General features: G+C 38.8%; 1 protein-coding gene across 2 annotated transcripts; it reads right to left on the reverse strand.

The window, feature by feature from the left end:
• Window positions 1–14,003: 14,003 nt before the first annotated feature.
• On the reverse strand, window positions 14,004–17,719 carry wfikkn2a (info WAP, follistatin/kazal, immunoglobulin, kunitz and netrin domain containing 2a). Of its 2 annotated transcripts, none has more exons than XM_057346369.1 (2): window positions 17,710–17,719; window positions 14,004–16,026 (listed from the first exon to the last, which is right to left on the reverse strand). In XM_057346369.1, the coding sequence occupies exon 2, from the start codon at window positions 15,955–15,957 to the stop codon at window positions 14,518–14,520; it is 1,440 nt and encodes a 479-aa protein (XP_057202352.1). In that variant the 5' UTR covers window positions 15,958–16,026; window positions 17,710–17,719; the 3' UTR covers window positions 14,004–14,517. The 2 variants fall into 2 exon arrangements, with proteins under 2 accessions (XP_057202352.1, XP_057202351.1); XM_057346368.1 differs by lacking the exon at window positions 17,710–17,719 and adding an exon at window positions 16,905–17,398.
• Between the last annotated feature and the right edge of the window lie 811 nt (window positions 17,720–18,530).

The following is an 18,530-nucleotide window of genomic DNA, read 5'->3' on the forward strand; positions in this document are numbered from 1 at the left end:
TAAAATGGCATTTTTATTCTTAAAAACGTTGATGTATACTAGTTGCTAGAGGGTTGTAGGTGGTGTCCAGGGTGTTGCTATGCAGTGTTTTTACTTTGTAGGATATCTATGGATAGAAATGCATAAAACTGAAGCAATAATACCCAACACATGGACTTGATACATAGATCTTCATATATGTACATAAATTGTTACCCAGTCTGTGAAATGTATAGTTCATGGCCACCATTGACAGTCTATACTAGGAAAAATTGCTTTATACATTTCTTTGTTCTGTTGAACACAAAAGAAGCTATTTTGAAGAATGTAGGAAAACTGTTCTGGGACACTTTTGACTACAATTGTCATTTTTCCTACTATGGAGTAGAGAAGTCAATGGTGGCCAAGAACTGTTTGGTTACAAGCATTCTTCCAAATATCTTTCTCTGTGTTCATCAAATTTAGACAGATTTGGAACAACTCAGGGGTGAGTAAATGATGACAGAATTTGTTAGTGGGGTAAAGATCCGAATGATAACAATGGAAGCTGGACGAGTACAATCATCAGTTCAGGAGCAAACTGTTTCTTAACATTATCAATTACAAAAATGCTGGTTATGTAAAACTCACCCAAATTGCTAATACAAGGTGAAGTATAAAAGGACGTCCTCGTTTCTAAGCATTCTTTCTAGGCACGCGTGTTTGTTGCGTAGCTAAACTGGCTTTGTGGGCATTTGTTTTCAACACAGCTTTCCCACAGACACAACAGAGAAGGACTTTAGCATAATGTGATGGTGGCCTTGCTGATACAGGCCTCCCTTTATGTTGTGTGTAATCTGAGCTTTCAGTGCCAGGACTGACCCTCTCCCCCTCTTGAATGGGACACTGAGGGCCGGGCCTCTGTTTCCGGTGCTTTCTGTTTTTCTCTGCTTAGCTCGGCACTACGATTATAATAAAGCCAAGGGTGGGACGGACACATTTGTGCTGAGGAGACAGGCTCGCTCTCTCGCTCTCTCGCTCTCTCTCTCTCTCATGCTCACACACACACACACAGAGTCTGTGGAGGTGAATGATGGTAGCTATCACACAGATAGAGTTTGAGATGAGAAATCTCAAGGGCCTTGGGTGAAGTAAATAAGTCATGTTTAACGCACTGTAATATCTAACAGTGTTGGGGAAGATACTGTGGCACTGTGGCTTGCCAGGCTACAGTAAAAACAGCTCATAATTTAAAGCAGTTAAGCCACAGTCTTTTGATAAAATAGTTTAAAATCTTTTGTTATTTAATCGCCCAATGTCATTCCAAACCTGTATGACTTTCTTTCTTCTGCAGAACACAACAGAAAATATTTTGAAGAACGTTGGTAACCAGACGACACTGACCCCCATTGACTTTCATTGTATGGACGCAAAACCATTTTTCAAAATATCTTCTTTTGTGTTTCACAGAAGAAAGAGTCAACGACAGGATTTGAATTACACGAGGATGACTAAATGATGACAGAATTTTTATTTTTGTGTGAACTATAAACCAGTAAGCAACCAAGTAAGCAACCACCCAGAACATCCTCTTCTTGTTGTGTTAACCATATAGTCCAATGTACTCGTACATTTAATTTTAGAGTTTTTTTTAGAGTAGCGAAATAAGATTTTACACCCACCTGATTTCTCAAGCAAAAAATGCCCTGAATAAAACATCTTGAAATGAGGACATAGTCGGTGGCTACGTTGGCCTCTTTTCCGGGTAATAAACATGCTCTAATCTCAATAGGCAAGTGATGTTTCTATAAGACCCTGTGGAGAAAAAGCGATTTAACCTCTGGTGGATTTTTCTCACTTTAATGTTTATTTTATACAGCAGGCTCTCTGTTTTATTTTTATACTTTTTACTCACTTATTTTACACACTATAAAAATGCCGAGTTGTTTCAAACCATGGTTGGGAATTTTCTAGATTAAATGAAGTCCTCGGTTGGTTTTTTTTATATTGATACATTTAGCAGACGCTTTTATCCAAAGCGACTTAAAATACAATCAATCTTATTAGTATGTGTGTTCTCTGGGAATTAACCTACAGTTTTTTGTGCTCTTAACGCAATGCTCTAACCAGCTGAGTCACAGGAGTATTTAGCATAATATAGCACAAAATAGTTTTCAAATGAATAAAGTACAATATGAATAGTTCCTCTGTTCTTAAATATTGACTTTGGTTGGTAAGACCAATTTAGTTAAACCCAGACTACCCAAGCCACCACCTGTGATGCTGTAGCAGACCTCTAGAAAACCCTAGCAACTGCATAGCAACACCCTGGAGATCACTCACAACACCATAGCATTGTGGCAGTGAAATGTGCACAGGCAAACAATATTGAAATTATGTCAAAATATCTGGTCAAGTATGACACATAAAAATATAGGATATTCCAATGGCCCACAAAAAGCCAAAAGAATGAAATGTGTTGACAAAGCCTACTTGCACACTGGCCATTGGCATTGTTACGGTATGATGTGTGTGTGTGAAGGGTGAGGTCAGAACCACAGGTCATGTGGGCAAACTGCCCAACACTAGAGTAAACAATCGGGCATTGTGAAGGCAGTGTGGGTTCTCTCTACACCACATTTCCAACAATCAGAAAGACAGAGATTTAGATAAGGGTTTACTGATGTGTGTGATCTTATGCGAAAAAACCTGACCAATGCATGGCATTGCATATTCAAACACAACTGAAAGAATCAATCAAACATTAAACACGATAATGTAAATGTACATATCACAACAGGGTGTAACAAGCAGTGTTGGGTGTAACTAGTTACTAAGCAATTAGTTACTGTAATTTAATTACTTTTCACTTGAAAAGTATTTTTCCTGTAATTTAATTACAGATACTTTTGATGTAATTAAACTAAATACTTTGTGTAATATTTGTGTGTGCAATAGTAGAATTGACATCAAAATTCAAAGTCTAACTTTAAAATGAATGCTTTAATGTATAATTCTCACAATTGTAATTCGTTGGTCAGTAAATAAGAGTACTTTATGTAGTTTATATTATTTATTTGAATGAATTAAAAAAGCCATTTCATGTCTATCCTTGAATCACTTAACTAATCAAGGTTGATGTAGGATCTGGAAAGTAATTAGTAATAAGTAACTAAATACTTTTTGGAGAGAGTAATTTGTACAGTAATCTAATTACGCGATTGAATATGTAATTAGTAACTAGTAATTAATTACTTTTTCAGAGTAACTTACCCAACATGGTAACAAGTACAGAGAAATTGTAGTTTAGTCAAGTTTAGGTACCATGTCTTCTACTCATTTACATTGTACTTATTTAAAAGCCAAATTTAACCAAACAGAGTTGAGTGGAAATAGAAGCGTATATATGTTTTGATCATCTTAAAAACAATACAAATGTATTTTAAGCAGACTGCAAGACAACCTGTCTTGTAATCTAATCAGTTTACAAAGGAAAATATTGAAGTTATTCTTTTATTAAATTCAGATATTTTTAATCATTATATAATATATAGATTTTAGAAATAATCTCTGAAAATAAGATTTTTATAAACAAAATATATTTCATATTGTGTCCCGTGTCAAATATATTTCTTAAAAAATTACTGACAAATCAAGACAAAAAAATACTAATTAGGAAAACGATTTTAAAATCCATGACTGATGGAAATAAATGGTCATCTGACAGATGCTACATTCCTAAGGGACCTACAGTTCACTCAATACAGCCATGAGCCCCCGGAGGAACATGAGGTTAAGGGTCTTGCTCAAGGGTACAACGATGACTGAACCAGCAGTCTTGCCGTGACCAGCCCTGAGCTTTAACCACCACCACATCACCCCACCCCGCCTAAAGCCGTATTACTGCAATCAATAAATATGATTTACTCTACCGCAGTGAACGGCGAGAAAAGAAGAGAAATTACATGCCACGCAGTGTCTGTGACATGTTTTGTGTGGGTGTGTGTCAGTGTTTCATGGTATTTATAACCCAGCGGGGTTCCTGTAACAGCTGCTCTCTGCCATACCTCTCAACTTTGGTAAAACACACTGCTAATGAGCGTTCTCTCAGAATCTTGCTAAGCACTAACCCGACCCAAGTTTACACTGACTGGAGCAGTAATGAAATCAAATGTTAGCCCTCGCGCACGCTGTGGCATGCTGGGCAGTTGTCATGGTGACGTGACTTTGAGGACAAAGATTCTGCCGGATGAATTTGTACTGTATTCTTGTGCTGGTTATGGAAACTTGTCCTTTAATTGAAGCTAATGGATCTGGCTTGAGACTAAGAAGAGCTCTTCAAATGAATGTGATGCTATTTCAGAATTGTTTGGTTCAACATTTTGGCAGCTGGCAAGGGAAGTAATTAGGAATAAAGGCAAATTAAGAGTTTGAACTGTAGGCTGTATACTATAAGTATGTCTTTTTAATCCTTGATCAAGATTATTTTAACCCTGGGTTTTCAGGTTTGTAATTTTGAGAGGGGATCAACCCCGGGTAAATTTCGTCCTGATCTTACGGGATCTCACAGTTTGGTTCATAAAGTAAGAATTCGTATAATGTGAATCAAACAAAAAACAATGATAATTAAAAGACAATTGTCTATATTTCAGTAGAGATGCACATACAAGTTTACTAAATTTCTCCACCGATTAAAGCTTTTGAAGATGCTTGTAACCCCTTAATGTCTTTTATAGAAAATGAGAATGGAGACATATTCAATAGGATAATGGAAGTTATGAATACAAATACGTATAACTTGTGTCGTGTAATAGGCGGCCTTTATGTGTTTTTATGTTGTTTTTCCATTATTTATTAGTTATGTATTTACTTATTTTATTTTATTTACTTTTTTGTCTGTTGCCTTTTTTATGTTTGGAAACACGTGAATGCTGTTTGTGGTAATCTGTGAAGTTATGTTTGTTTAAAAAAATCAATAAACATATAAAAAAATTCTTCACCAACACCAATAGGCGATTATGAAGAGTGATATCTGCCGATACGATTCTGAAGATTCAATTTATATTTCTTAACTTTCTGAATGTTATATTCATTCATATAATGACTAGTAATATTGAACATCAAACTGGTGATGCTTCTTAACATTTTCTGTATACAGAGCACAAATTCATTGCATTTTCTTGTCCCAGCACTGGGTCAAAATGGAACGAACCCAATTGTTGGGTTATAATTTAACCTTTGCTGGCTTGTTTCAATCCCAAAATGCTGGGTTGTTTTAACCCATAACTGGGTAAAATATAAACATTTTCTGCATTCATGTAACCAAACAGTTGGGTTTGTCCCTTTTACGTTGACCCAAGGCTGTGTTGAAAATAACCCAGCATTTTTTAAAGTGTATGAAATTTAGCGGCATCTAGCGGTGAGGTTGCGAATTGCAACCAACGGTTCACTCTACCTCTCTCCTTCGAAGCACTACGGCGGCTTACACAGAACTAAGATGTCGTCACGCTTTCGCTTCTTTGCCGAAGGAGATAACGTATTTACGAAACGCGCTCTGTAGAGCAGTTTGTCCGTTTAGGGCTACTGTAGAAACACCATGGTGAATTCCATGCAAGGGGACCCGCGGTGTATGTAGATAGACATAGCTCATTCTAAGGTAATAAAAACATAACGTTTCATTATGTAAGGTCTTTACACACCTCTGAAGACATAATTATATTTATTATATTGCATTTCTGTCAATAGATCCTCCAAAAAATGACACGTAGCACCATTAAAGTGAATTTTCAAAGGTATAATTGCCATTTTGATTTAGAAGATACAATTTTACCTTAAAAAAAAGCTGCTATCTCTTCAAAACTGGGTAGTGAGAAAAGATCTGGGCTGAAGGTTGAAAGGTGAAACACTAAAGCAATTTCCACTGTGTCCTTTATCCAGACACCTAAGGTCAACGTGAAAAGCCATTAACAGTGAAACGGGATATTCAATGACAAAGAATGTAGTGATGACTTGATTTTATCTATCGGGAATTGATTGGATTGTGAGACGCTGGTGTTACATACTGCATGTATTTCAATATGAAGCATCCATAATTCCCGTCCCAGGAACAGCTTCTCCTTTCTGGACCTGTTCTTCATTTTCAGGCAGCGCTGAAATAAAACCAGGGAGAATGTCAGCGGTAATGTGCAGCGCCGAGGTGCTCCTCATGACAGATGGCTGGTAGGTTGCGTGCCAGTGCGTAGTGCGATTCTGTGCAATACTTATCCTTTCAGCTTGATCTGGACAGGATATTGCAATGGGATTCTCTGGAGCTCAGACCTCCAGTTCCGCTTTAATCCGTTTCTTTTAATGATGAGATTAATGCATTAATGCATGAAGCTAGCAATCTGGGAGAAGGTGACGTGGCATGATATGTGGAAGCACATTGTGGTGGAATGAGAAATGCACTTGGCTCTGTAGTGTTGGTGGTTCTGGAATCAAAAGAAAATGTGGTGAATACAGTATCTCAGGGAAGCAGCGCACTATAAGTCAGGGCCATAAACTTATTCTCATAACACAGAAAGGCTGTTTTGGAGAAATGTCTTTTAAATGGAATCTGTGCTGTTGCAGGAACGAAATGATGAAGTAGTCAAGGATCGAACCTAATTCACTCCGGTTACAATGGGTTTTTTTTGGCTTTATTATGTGACAGCATCACGCTTAAAGTGATGGTTCACCAAAAAATGAAAATTCTGTCATCATTAACTCAACCTCTTGTCATTTCAAACCTGTATGACATTCTTTCCTCTGCAGTACACAAAAGAAGATTCTGAAGTATATATAGCGGTATACCCATTCACTTCTACTGTATGGACCAATGCTACCACCGTTGTCTGGTTACCAACATTCTTCAAAATATCTTCTTTTGTGTTCTGCAGAAGAAAGAAAGCCAAAAAGGTTTGAAATGACATGAGGGTGAGTAAATGATAACAGAAGTTTCATTTCGGAGCGAACTATCCCATTCATTTTTCTGCAGGAGAATGTCTAAATGTTCACACTTCAAGTATGGAAACCCAAACTTAATGTATGAAGCGTTTTTCAAAGCTTTATCTATCCTCATTAAAACAAATTGCAGGACATGTTTGAAACCCAAACTGCAGTGTCTGAACATCTAAGAGGTTTAGATTAAGGGTTGTATATTTCCAAGCAGAAATGTATGAAGGCGTGAATACCATTGAGACTTCCGTTTGCATTCTCAAACTGTAGCTGGAACAGAACTGAGCGGTTTGTTAATGCATTTTACTTGACTGGTGTCTGGACTGGAAGATTGATCACTTGCACATCTCTTATGACAAGCGTTATGGAAACAGGCGCATGTAGCGAGAGTTCTGTGCTGTCCCGTACCTGCAATTCTCACCAAAACTTGCTTTGGGTTTAATTCAGTAGTTATGAAGCGGAGAATGTTAACATTGCGTAACTCATCTAACATAAAACAGCTGTTTGGGGTTCATTATATGAATTATGCTGTGCTTTCTTCAAAATAATGTCTAGGTTGTGCAGTAATATGAACAGACGAATATGGAGGTTAAACGAACTTGAGCATCGAGTGTTGTGAGGAAAAGGTTACCATTGGGTGTAACACGGCGGACAGATAGGAAGACATTCAACTTCAAATATTTTAGGCATGAGTATGTCCTAACCTCTGCGATCAAACTGTCCTGGGCCTTTAAGCGGGCGACCCGTTGTACCAAACATGGCCAGGGCAGCATCATATTCTCTCGGGTCCTAATAATAGCACCAGCTGCCTCGCCCCGCACACTCCAGAACGTCCGGGTGCTGCCAGAGAACAGTCTGTACACACGTTCCACGCATTTCTCTCCACTGACAACACTGCAAGGGCTCGCACTCACCCGTACTGGCACCCGGCCACAGCACGTATACCTGCACACATCAGCGTTTGTGTATATTTAAAATACATGACAGCATCATTAGGCTATACTGTGTTAAAGCATACACGTAAAAAGGATTTCAATAATAAATGACTGATATTTTAGAATTATTTTTTAAAATAGTTGTGCAAAGGTTGTGGGTTTGAATCCCAGGGAACACACAAACACTCTTAAAAATAAAGGTGCTATAGAAGGACCGTTTTGGCTAAATGGTTGCATAAAGAACCTTTAACATCCGAAGAACCTGTCAGTTTCACAAACGGTACCTTGTGGCAAAAAAAGGTTATAAAAAGGACTCTAAAGAACCTTTGACTGAATGGTTCTTTGTGGAACCAAAAAAGGTTATTCTATGGCATCGCTGTGAAGAACCTTTTAAGCTCCTTTATTTTTAACAGTGTAAAAAAATCACTTTGGATAAAAGCATCTGCCAAATGTATCCATGTAAAATAGCAGGGCAGTCGTGCATTATCGCAAAGCAGATTTACGAAAAACAGAAACTTGATAGAAAAATAATGTATTAAAATCATAATATAGATGTTTGAAAAATATTTGAGTTAAGTGAATTATTTGAGTGAACAAAAAAATAATCAAGAAGCAATGAATATAACTGTCGAAAAGAGTGATACATTTCATGAGGTGCTATAAGAATTATTGTTTTGAAGTCAGGCTCAGTGTCAGTGCAGTTAAATTACATTTTAAAAGATGAAAAAACACTAGGTTAGATGTAGATTTTACACTATAATTGAATTTCTGTCATCATGTATTCACCCTCACGTCATTCAAAACCTGTATGTGACTCTTTCTTCTGTGGAACACAAGATATTTTGGAAAATGCGTCCATACAATGGCAGTCAATGGGTGCCGGTGTTGTTTGGTTACCAACGTTCTTCAAAATATCTTCTTTTGTGTTCTGCAGAAGAAAGAAAGTCAGGTTTGAAGAGGTTATGATACGGTTAAATAAGTCTAAATCACTCTTTTAAAAACATTTAGGTTTAAATCTCTCTCTTTCTCTCCTACACACACTCACTTATCTTATCTAATACTCAGCTCTGCCACATAAAACAATGAAACAGCATGAATATTTAGCTGCTTCTGTTTTCCCCCGGTGGGCAGACATGCTTCGACTGAGATAACTGTATTTTCTGTAGATGTCTGGGTGTGTTATGATAAATATATGCTTCAGCTTCCTGAGCAGAGTAAAAATAAAATCCACTGTATGTTACTGCTCTGTTCTTTATCTAAATGACAATTCGCCTCTTATTGTGTTTTATATATGGTCCAATTGACAAGACACGGTCACTAAACACACAAAGAAACTCATTTAAATGCATTTTTAATCCTTTATTGTATCATTTAATCTTGATATATTCTGGAATAAGCAGTTTATTTTCTTAAACAAAAATCTCTTTAAAAACTGCATCAAAAGAGATTAAACTGTTTCAGGCCAAATGCTCCTATATCTTTCTTTCTTTGCTGGTTGTTTACAAATGCAAGCTGGGCTTGAATATCATTTCTAATTCAAAAGCCTTACTCTGTTGTTTCTCAGCAGATTATAAAGTGCTTTTTTTCTCGAGTACGTGGACGTGCTGCAGAATTCTAATGCCAACGTCGTATTCAAAGTTTTTAAAATGCAGTGTTTTTGTCAGTCCATAAAGCATTTCCCACCTTCCCTTGTTTAATTGGAAGCAATAAATTCCCCAAATTTACGACTTTCTGTTCTCGGTTCGCAATACAGGACAGAGGACAGAGCGCTGTAATTCACATGGGGGTGTAAAGCTCGCCCCACTCCAAACAACTGCCTTTTGTTCAGTGTCTTGGTGGATCGGAACACGCTCAGAATGAGATTTCCTTCAATTTAACAAAAAAAGCCTTCTTTTTTGCCACAGGCAGGAGCGATTTTGACTCCCTGGCTCAACAGCCAATCAGATTTGTTAGTTTTAGGACTGGGTTAAGGGCTTGTACACCATTCTTTTGGATGGTTGCTATTTGGTTGCTTACTTGCCCAATTCAAAGGTGTCTACCCAAAAGTCTCTGTGTGATATTCTGGTTCCCATTTGGGATAGACCTGAATAGTCATGGTGTCTTTTTCTTCTGGGAATATTCTCATTTACCATCATACTCAAAGGAACACCTCTCTCCTCTTGCCTCGGGCTTTAGCCTGGAAGGGAAACACACTTCCAATAAATAACGCCTCACCGCGAGACCTGACAGTCAGTTCATTTTGCACAGCCAACCATGTCTTTAAGGGAATGGACTTCGTGTCATGCAGTGACAAATGCAAATAATATTGCACGTGTGTGCAGAGAGCTGCGTTATTTATGATGCCGATGGCTGCTGGGGTCAAAGCCAGACGTAAAACGGCAGGCTGAACGGACATACAGTACGTCTGAATGAATGCTGATTCATAAGGTTGATTTTTTTGCTCGGTTTTAAAGATTGAGAACAATTCTCATTTCAAACATGCATTTTAATCAGCATGAATTGATGCAACACGCCTAACTACTACAACTACTATTATCATAATTTACATAATGCATCATTGCATTACATTAATAAGAATGACATTTGCTTCCATAACAGCAATGAACACCGGGGCAGAAAATGTGCTCAATTATCAAGAAAATCACATAATAAACCTAATTGATTTTGGGGACCCTGTTCTTTTGACACGTTCTTGGGTTACGTGATTCACGGCAGTCACGTTTGATATTACATTAGCCATGTTTAAGACATGTGGCTGAGGCTCTTACGACTTTTTTCAATTCGATTTCGGGAATCAAGACAGGTGTATCGTGTTCGGTCTGGCCCACCATCCACTTCAAGCATCTTTCTAAATGAATTATCCACAAGCTACTGACCCTTTAAGGTTGCCCATAAATTATTCCTCATTGATGAATCAAGCACGGAGAGGCCTAGGAAGTGCAGCATAATCATTTCCTATTACTCTGTGCACTCAACCATAATATCTGTACATTGCCTATAACGTTCTTCCAGTCTCTGTGATTGGTTTGGAAGGTAGTATGACATTGATTATGGTAGTAATTAATTATCCATCTACTTAATCATAAATGTTTCATTAAAAAAGAAAAATTGCATGTTCACACAGCAGTTTGGACTTAATATGATATGCATTGCAGCTCAATAGGAGATAATTAGACAAGCTGCTGGATGTTTTGCTGTAGAGACGAATACGCGTCACATACACATCACCAGCACTTGTGCAAGTGCGCCCTCTAGTGAAGAACGCAGTGGCTACACCGAAGTAAAACACGGGACAAACCCTAAAACGATCTCGGATCAGTTCTAAACAGCATTCTTATTTTATTAAACATTATTGACATTTTAGTCACAGTTTGACACCGAACACGTGACACAGTGACTAAAGCAACACTATTCTGCTTATTGAGGCTTACTGCTATTTTGCCAGGTAACACTGTGTCTTTAATAACTATTAACTCTATAAACTCTGTCAACTTATTGCAGGCCAAAGTGTTTATAGAGAGATTTTCAGAGATTTTTCAAGTCACTGTATCCCACAATGCAATGCAATTTGACCCTGATTTTGTAGGCCTATAATGAATTTGAGTTTCTGCTCTTCTAAAATAAAGTACTATTGAAAACTTTTGCGAAACTTTTTAAAACTGAATATAGTTTCACATACTCTTAAGTAACAAAATGGGAAGTATACTGTGTGGTATGCAGTAAACAGAACTCTAGTATTCCATTTTAAACATAGCCTAGTTACAGTATTCTAAAATGCATAATTATTCATGTGTCGTACAATATTGTAAAAGTTGTGTATTGTTGGTCTTGGACACATGTGGGATTTAATAGGAATTTCTGTCAAACTGTAAATAAAAAAAATCACATTACATTGAAATGCAATTGAACACAAGATAATTTGTCGAAACTGAGCAAATATAATAAACAAAACGCTTGTTTAATAGAATAAAATATCTTCCCTTAAAGTATAAAAATACTTTTGCAAGCAGTTGGTTATCAGATGTAATCTGATGTAATACATCAGTTGTGGGATTGTGGGGCCTCCCACACACAGGAGACGTGAGCAGACTCCTGATCTCTGTGGGAATCTCATCACGCTGTGAATGGACCCAATGCACGCCCACTTCTGCATACCAAATTATACATTTTATTTGCATAATTTACGTCAAAAAAACAAACGTGCCTGTCGGAGCTGCAAATCAATGGATGGCGGGACAGTGTGGTTGAGAGTGACTTCTGAGGGGACAGGAATAAGTATGCAGGATAAATCACACAAACGTACTTGAACCCTGTCAAGTGCATGAGGCCCTGTGAGGGGAGACGGCAAGGTCAAGATGTTTCCACTGAGTTAAATTGCTCCAGCGTTGAGCTTCTAAATCCTAAAGCATCAGATTTACACATTTTAAATTGGGTTACTTTTGGATACAAGATGTTTCACTAATAGCTGGATGGTTTAAACTTTTGGTACGTCTAAAAAGTATTCACTTCAATGCTATCAGATGGTTAACAAACGTTTACCACAAAAACAATTGACATAAAATTTTATCGGAAAAAAAATGTCTAAAATTATTATTCATGGTTTTATAATCATTTTAATTAGGGCTGTCAAATGATTAATCGCGATTAATCACATTCAGAATAAAAGTTTGTGTTTGCATAATATCTGTCTGCGTACTGTGCATATTAACAATACTTATAATTTTACTTTCTACTTATAAACATACACATACATGCATATATTTAAGAAAATTATAAAATATTAAAATTAATATACATTTATATATCATTTAAATGATTGGTAAATATAAATAAATACATGTAAAAATTATGTTTATAAATACAAAATTATTATGCACAATGCACAGTACACAGACATACTTTTTTGATGTAAACACAAACTTTTTTTATTTTTTTTATTTGACAGTCTTAATTATAATAATAGCCATGGCAACAAATGGTTGTGTATACAGCCAATTTGATTATGTACAAAATTTAGACGGCAATATTACACTAAACTGTGGATAAAAAGTGAAAAGTTTTGATTACTTTGTAACTTTTACATTTTAAAGATTTTGGCATGTATCTAACGCCAGGACAACATTACTGCAGTTGGATCGTGATTGGTTTCATCATAATGTAAAGACCACATAAACATGCACGATATTTGAGAGGTTTTTAACATGGCCGAGACATCCGGGGTGTGGGGCATGTACCCCATAAATATTCAGATCAGTGCTCGATTGATACAGGCTGTACCTCTTCATAAAATGACATTTGCTCTCAACAAACCCTAAGTAATACACAGTTACAGGTTATCGCTTATCCATTAGCGATATGCAGACTAGAAACAACAAAACCCCTCATCGGTGGTTGTTCTTGAGCTTAACTTGCTTTACTTGACACTTGTCAACAGCTATAATGAAACTTACCCACTCGGCATTCCCAGCATCCCCCCCAGCCAAACCAATGTCAGATTCACGCCCCCTCTCTTTTGATTCTTTTCACAAGCCTCTTACAGGGTCATAGATGAGGCCCTGACCACCAGGCCTGAGGTAGCAGCCATCGGAGGCCCACCCTAGGGAATAAGCATGTGTTATCCCTCTCCCTCCCAGTCAAAAGTTTGGTGCCTTTAAAACAGAGAGCGGTGTGTGCGTCGGTTCCCCTCCCATGCGGGGTTACAGCTTGGCTGGAGATGGAGCTGGGAAGATGAGAGGGGCCGGGCGGCTGGGGGGGAGGCGAGGGCTCTCTCACATGAAAGGTCCGCGGTGGAGGAGAGAGTCTTAGAGCCAGACACAACACAACGGATCAGACTGGCCCCCCCATCCCCCTCAGTCACAACATTTCCCACCGAAGAACAGCTGGAATGTGACCCGTTCCAAAATCAAGGCCAGTGCTGCGTGACAATAGAGTGGGGTGAGGGGTGGGACCACAGATTTATCATAAAGTATAACCCCCCACCAACCCCCACCCAATGAAAGCGCATTGAAAAACGCATCGTAATCAACAACCGAGAAAGACATAGGACTGCACATCTCTGAAAGTGATCCATAAATGTTTAATTCATTTTCAACAGCTCATAAAATAATACTTATAATCTCATTATATGTTAGCCATTGTATGGTTTGACAAAAAAAACACGTAACATACTTTGTAAAGCACGTACATAGGACTACCTGTTTCAACTTATGGTAGTAATGTAAAAATACGGTGTTAAAATAAATAAACAGAACAAAGTGTTATGAGTGTGAATTAAATAAGGTGCAATAGTATTTAACATGTCATGTTTTTTTTTTGACATGGCTTTCGAATGTAATGCATTTTTAGCGAAGCATAAATCGTTTTTAGGTTAGTAACGTTTAACTACCTGTTTCCACTGAAGTTTCAGTGACGGCCTGCGAGGCGTTCGTTTCGAGACAGGTACAGAGAGTCGGCTTTAACATCTGAGGCTTTTTAGTCAAACTAAAATAATACTCGCACTACAACGTGTAGATGTAAATAAGATAATACTTTCATATGAAACCATCTAGTATACGTCTTTGTGTCGTTCACAAAGTTAAAATCACATAATTCGTCTCTCCGTCGTGATGACGTGATTGTAGTTGTTTTTGCTCTCAGTTTTTGCATCGTGCTAGTACTTCGTGCTGCTGAACTCCATCAAAATATCACAAGGCTTTTTGTTGACAACCTCACGGAGTTTACGAACCCGCCGTGCCGTCGAGGCGACCACGAAGCTGTTGGGCTGCAGGACGGCCATGCCGTTGTGAACGTTCCCCATGATGATCATCTGGCCCTCAGCTCTGGTTATGTTCAGACAGGGACATTTCCAATCCATGTTGAGCAGCGTCACCTCCAGAGGTTCCTGACGGAAGAACCGCAGCCCCATCTTTTCATCCTTTAAGATCTCCTCCATCGTGATGAGCGCGGAGTCGTGCTCTTCCATCAGCTCGGAAATGCGTCCCAGGACCACGAAGTCGCTCTTGCAGAAGCTCGAAACCATCTTCTGCCTGGGTTTGCACTGCTTACAGTTTTTGGTCTTGGGGAAGGGGCACATCTCCTCGCAGGCTTCCTGGCTCTTAAAGTTGTTCTCGTTTCCACCGCATCCTCCGTAAACGAACGGCTGGCATTTCTTGACAGCGTGACTGTAGGCCCAACGTGGCGTGTATGACTTGCAGGGCCCTTGCACGCTCGGTAAGGAGCAAGGTGTGGCAAGCTCCGATCCGCACGACGACATGCACGACTCGTACGTGTCGAAATGGTTTTTGTTCGTGTCGCATTGCCTGTACGTGAAGGTGAAGCAGTTGTTGCTTTTGGATTCATAGTACCAACTAACACCCTCCTCTCCGCAGATATCCATATCGGGATCTTTCAAACACTCCTCGGGCGTTAAGCGTGTGGAATTCGTCACCCGCTTCGGTTCGGTCTGTTCTTGGGGGACCACAGAGAGCGGGAAATGAGCCTGCACTGTGCCGCCGGGGTTTGTGGCGGTGCAGGTGTAGATGCCGGCATCTTGGATTTGAGCGTTATATATAACCAGCTGGGCGATGTTGGTAACCACTATGTTTCCAAGCACGTGATTGGGTCCCATCACTGTGCTCTCTTTGCCTTTCATTTGTTTCTCCCAAGTGATTGCCGGTTTGGGCTTGCCCGTCACCTCGCATAGGAAACTAGCCGTTTCGCCTACGAACACGAAATAGTTCACCGGATTGCTGACCATCACAGGTGCTTGAATATCCATAGGGGTGGTCTCCAAATGAGCCGTGGTGGGGCGAACGGTGGTCTCCTCCGGTAGAGGGCTGGTGTTGGAGAAGCTAAGGTGGAACTTACAGGTGACTTCGGTGAGAGAGACACCCCTCGTGCAAGCCTCCGCATCCAAATAGCATTTGTTGTAGTAGGTCATGCCGTCTGAGGCGCAGATGAAGCGGGGCTCCTGTCCGCAGCGGTCTTTGCACTTGCACACCGGCTGCCCGTCCCAGATGTCGCATTCTGAACCCTGTTGCGTGCACATGAATTGGTCGCAGGTGATCCCTTTGGGCATTCCCACCGGACCTTTCCTTCCCCGGAGGTCCATGTAGCGGGCGGCCACGCAGCTCTTGTTTCCGCAAACGTTTGAACAGCATTTCTCGAATGGCTCACAATCCTCGGGGAACAAAAGAAGAACAGTGATTGGAGTGCGTTTTGAAGTGTGTAAAAGTTATTCGCTTGTGTGACTCCTAGCAAGTGAATTTAAAGACTGTCACTTTTTCATTATTTTGCAACAATTAAACTACATTTATAAAAGGTTCTTGTTGCTGGTCAATCGTTATTAATATTGATATTAAAACCTTTCTATAAAAGTGTCATATATGTTGACAATATACATTTAACAATACACATTTAAAAGATGAATGCTGATGTCAAAGTGTTCTTTATACAATTTTTTATTATTATAATAATGAATTATCATAATGAATTTCTGAACGCAAACTGTGGTTACGTTTTATTAAAACATATCTTATGAAAATTAACCATGGTTTAACTTATATTAATATAATAGTAACTAATAGTAATAATAACTAATAGTAACCATAGTTACTACTTATTTGTAGTAAAGCCAATGGTCTCACACAATAACCATAGATTAATGATGGTATTTGTAGTAGAAATATGGTAATAAAATGGTAACCAATCTGACAAAAAGACTTCACTCTTACTGTAATAAAACCATTGTTAATTTTACAAAGGTTTGTAGAAAAAAATGTGGTTCACAAATGACCATGATAACCATAGTTTTGGCAAAAATGCAATAAGTACTACAGCTATAATTATTATTATTATAGTTATAAATAAATAAACATCATTACCATGAAATCCACAATTGTAAGGATGCGAGTCAATCTGACAATCTTTTGTCTTTCTCGTGCAAGCAAATGCCAATTGATCACAAATTTCATTGTTGTTACGACACAAGATAAACACGTCATATGTAGGCTTAAGGCTATAAGTGCGCACGTGAAGAATACTGGAGGCTGATCTCACCTGATCGGACTCACACTCGCGCATGCAGGTGCTCATGGCGTCCACCCACAGGTTCGGGTTCATCTCGTTCGGACACATCCCCGCGTGTGTATAAACCACTTTGGACATTGACATTGGCATTGGCAACGCTCTGGCGCGCAAGTCCAAGCGCAAGACGCAGAGCTGCCCGAATAAAAACCAAATCCATCTGGGAAAGAGCATCCACCACATATCCAGGCGCCAGGGAAACTTTCCAGGAGTTGGAAAAAGTGCGCGGGGTCCGAGAAAATAATGCGTAAAATCGAGGGCAGAAATAAGTGGGGACCTTGGTAAAGTGGAGGACGTCTGATGCGTTCAAGTGTCGTGAGGAGAGGCGGAGAGGTCCATGCGCGCCGCTACATTCATTAAAACTGCGGGTTCAACCTTGTTATTTAATTGAGCACATAATGACGCAGTTTTACGAGCACATCCATGGCAGGAACAGTCTCGAGGAAACTAATCTATCAAAACACATTTAAGAAGCGGCACGTGTATAAACCGGTTTTTTACCCATCATTAAGAAGACCGAGTACGATTGTGGTCTGAACGAAGTGTTGGCGAACTGCATACTGCGTAGTATGCAGTGTATACTGCAAATTGTTGCAGTGCATACTATAAAAATATAAAGGGAAACAATTTGCGCCATGATAAACTGTAGGCTACTTTTTTACACTGTTGACACTTTGGAAACGAATGAAAAGTTTGTGTAAAATATAGAAATGACCAAAATAATAATACTAATAAATTACAATGTAACAATTTAAAGGTAAAAAACAGTTAATATTACCTTTGGTACATTTCGCACCACACTGGAAATGTAGGTCAAGTTCAGCGCATTGCGGGATACATTATTCTATGGTCTGTTGGAACAAATACAGCAGGTCATCTTGGGTAATAAACTACTAAATATTCATACAACGCACAGTATGCATACTAAGTGCTGAATAAATAGTAACGGTATGGTAGTATTCCATGAAATTTCCACATGAAGTGTCACGTTTACGAAAAGTTTCAAGTGAAGTTCCATTAAATAGCCTAATACCCTATAAAACACTGTCACCAGAAACATATTCACACAAAGGTTAATGTGTTTTTCCACTGACTTTAAACCACATAATGACCCTCCACAGTACTTTAAAGATACAACATTTGCTGTGAGCAACATGAAGACATAAACTGTCAAACAACATGTTCTTTCCATTAATTACAAAAAAATGCTTTTCTTCTGGGGGTTTTATTATAGATAATCGTGTGTTTGGCTTTAACCGGATCCCAACAAAATATCCAAGACTATAAACGCCGGAGGTTGCTCTGACCTGAGAACGTAAAAAAATACATAAAGTTCACGTGAAATGGCGATCACAACCTATTTTACTTCTATTGGCATGAATGAATCGGGCTATTCAAATTCAACTGGATTGTGTCCATCAGGCATTAATGTGATCATAAAAACTGGACATTGCATACCTAAATGAATCCAGCAGGTTGGAGGAGGGGGTCAAAGAAAGAAGTCTTGGTGACATCAGCTGAAATGGAGAGTAGAGCAATTTAAAACATATAATAGATTACAAAGATACGGATGAATCATGCATCTTATAAAAATGTGTA

Source organism: Triplophysa rosa, linkage group LG11 (assembly GCF_024868665.1).
Source record: "Triplophysa rosa linkage group LG11, Trosa_1v2, whole genome shotgun sequence".
Classification (NCBI taxonomy): domain Eukaryota; kingdom Metazoa; phylum Chordata; class Actinopteri; order Cypriniformes; family Nemacheilidae; genus Triplophysa; species Triplophysa rosa.

Coding starts and splice junctions, on each gene's coding strand:
- wfikkn2a (XM_057346368.1), bottom strand. CDS start 17,114: ATGTGGTGGATGCTCTTTCCCAGATGGATTTGGTTTTTATTCGGGCAG. Junction 16,027..16,904: donor GCGAGTGTGAGTCCGATCAG/GTGAGATCAGCC, acceptor TTGTTCCCCGAG/GATTGTGAGCCATTCGAGAA.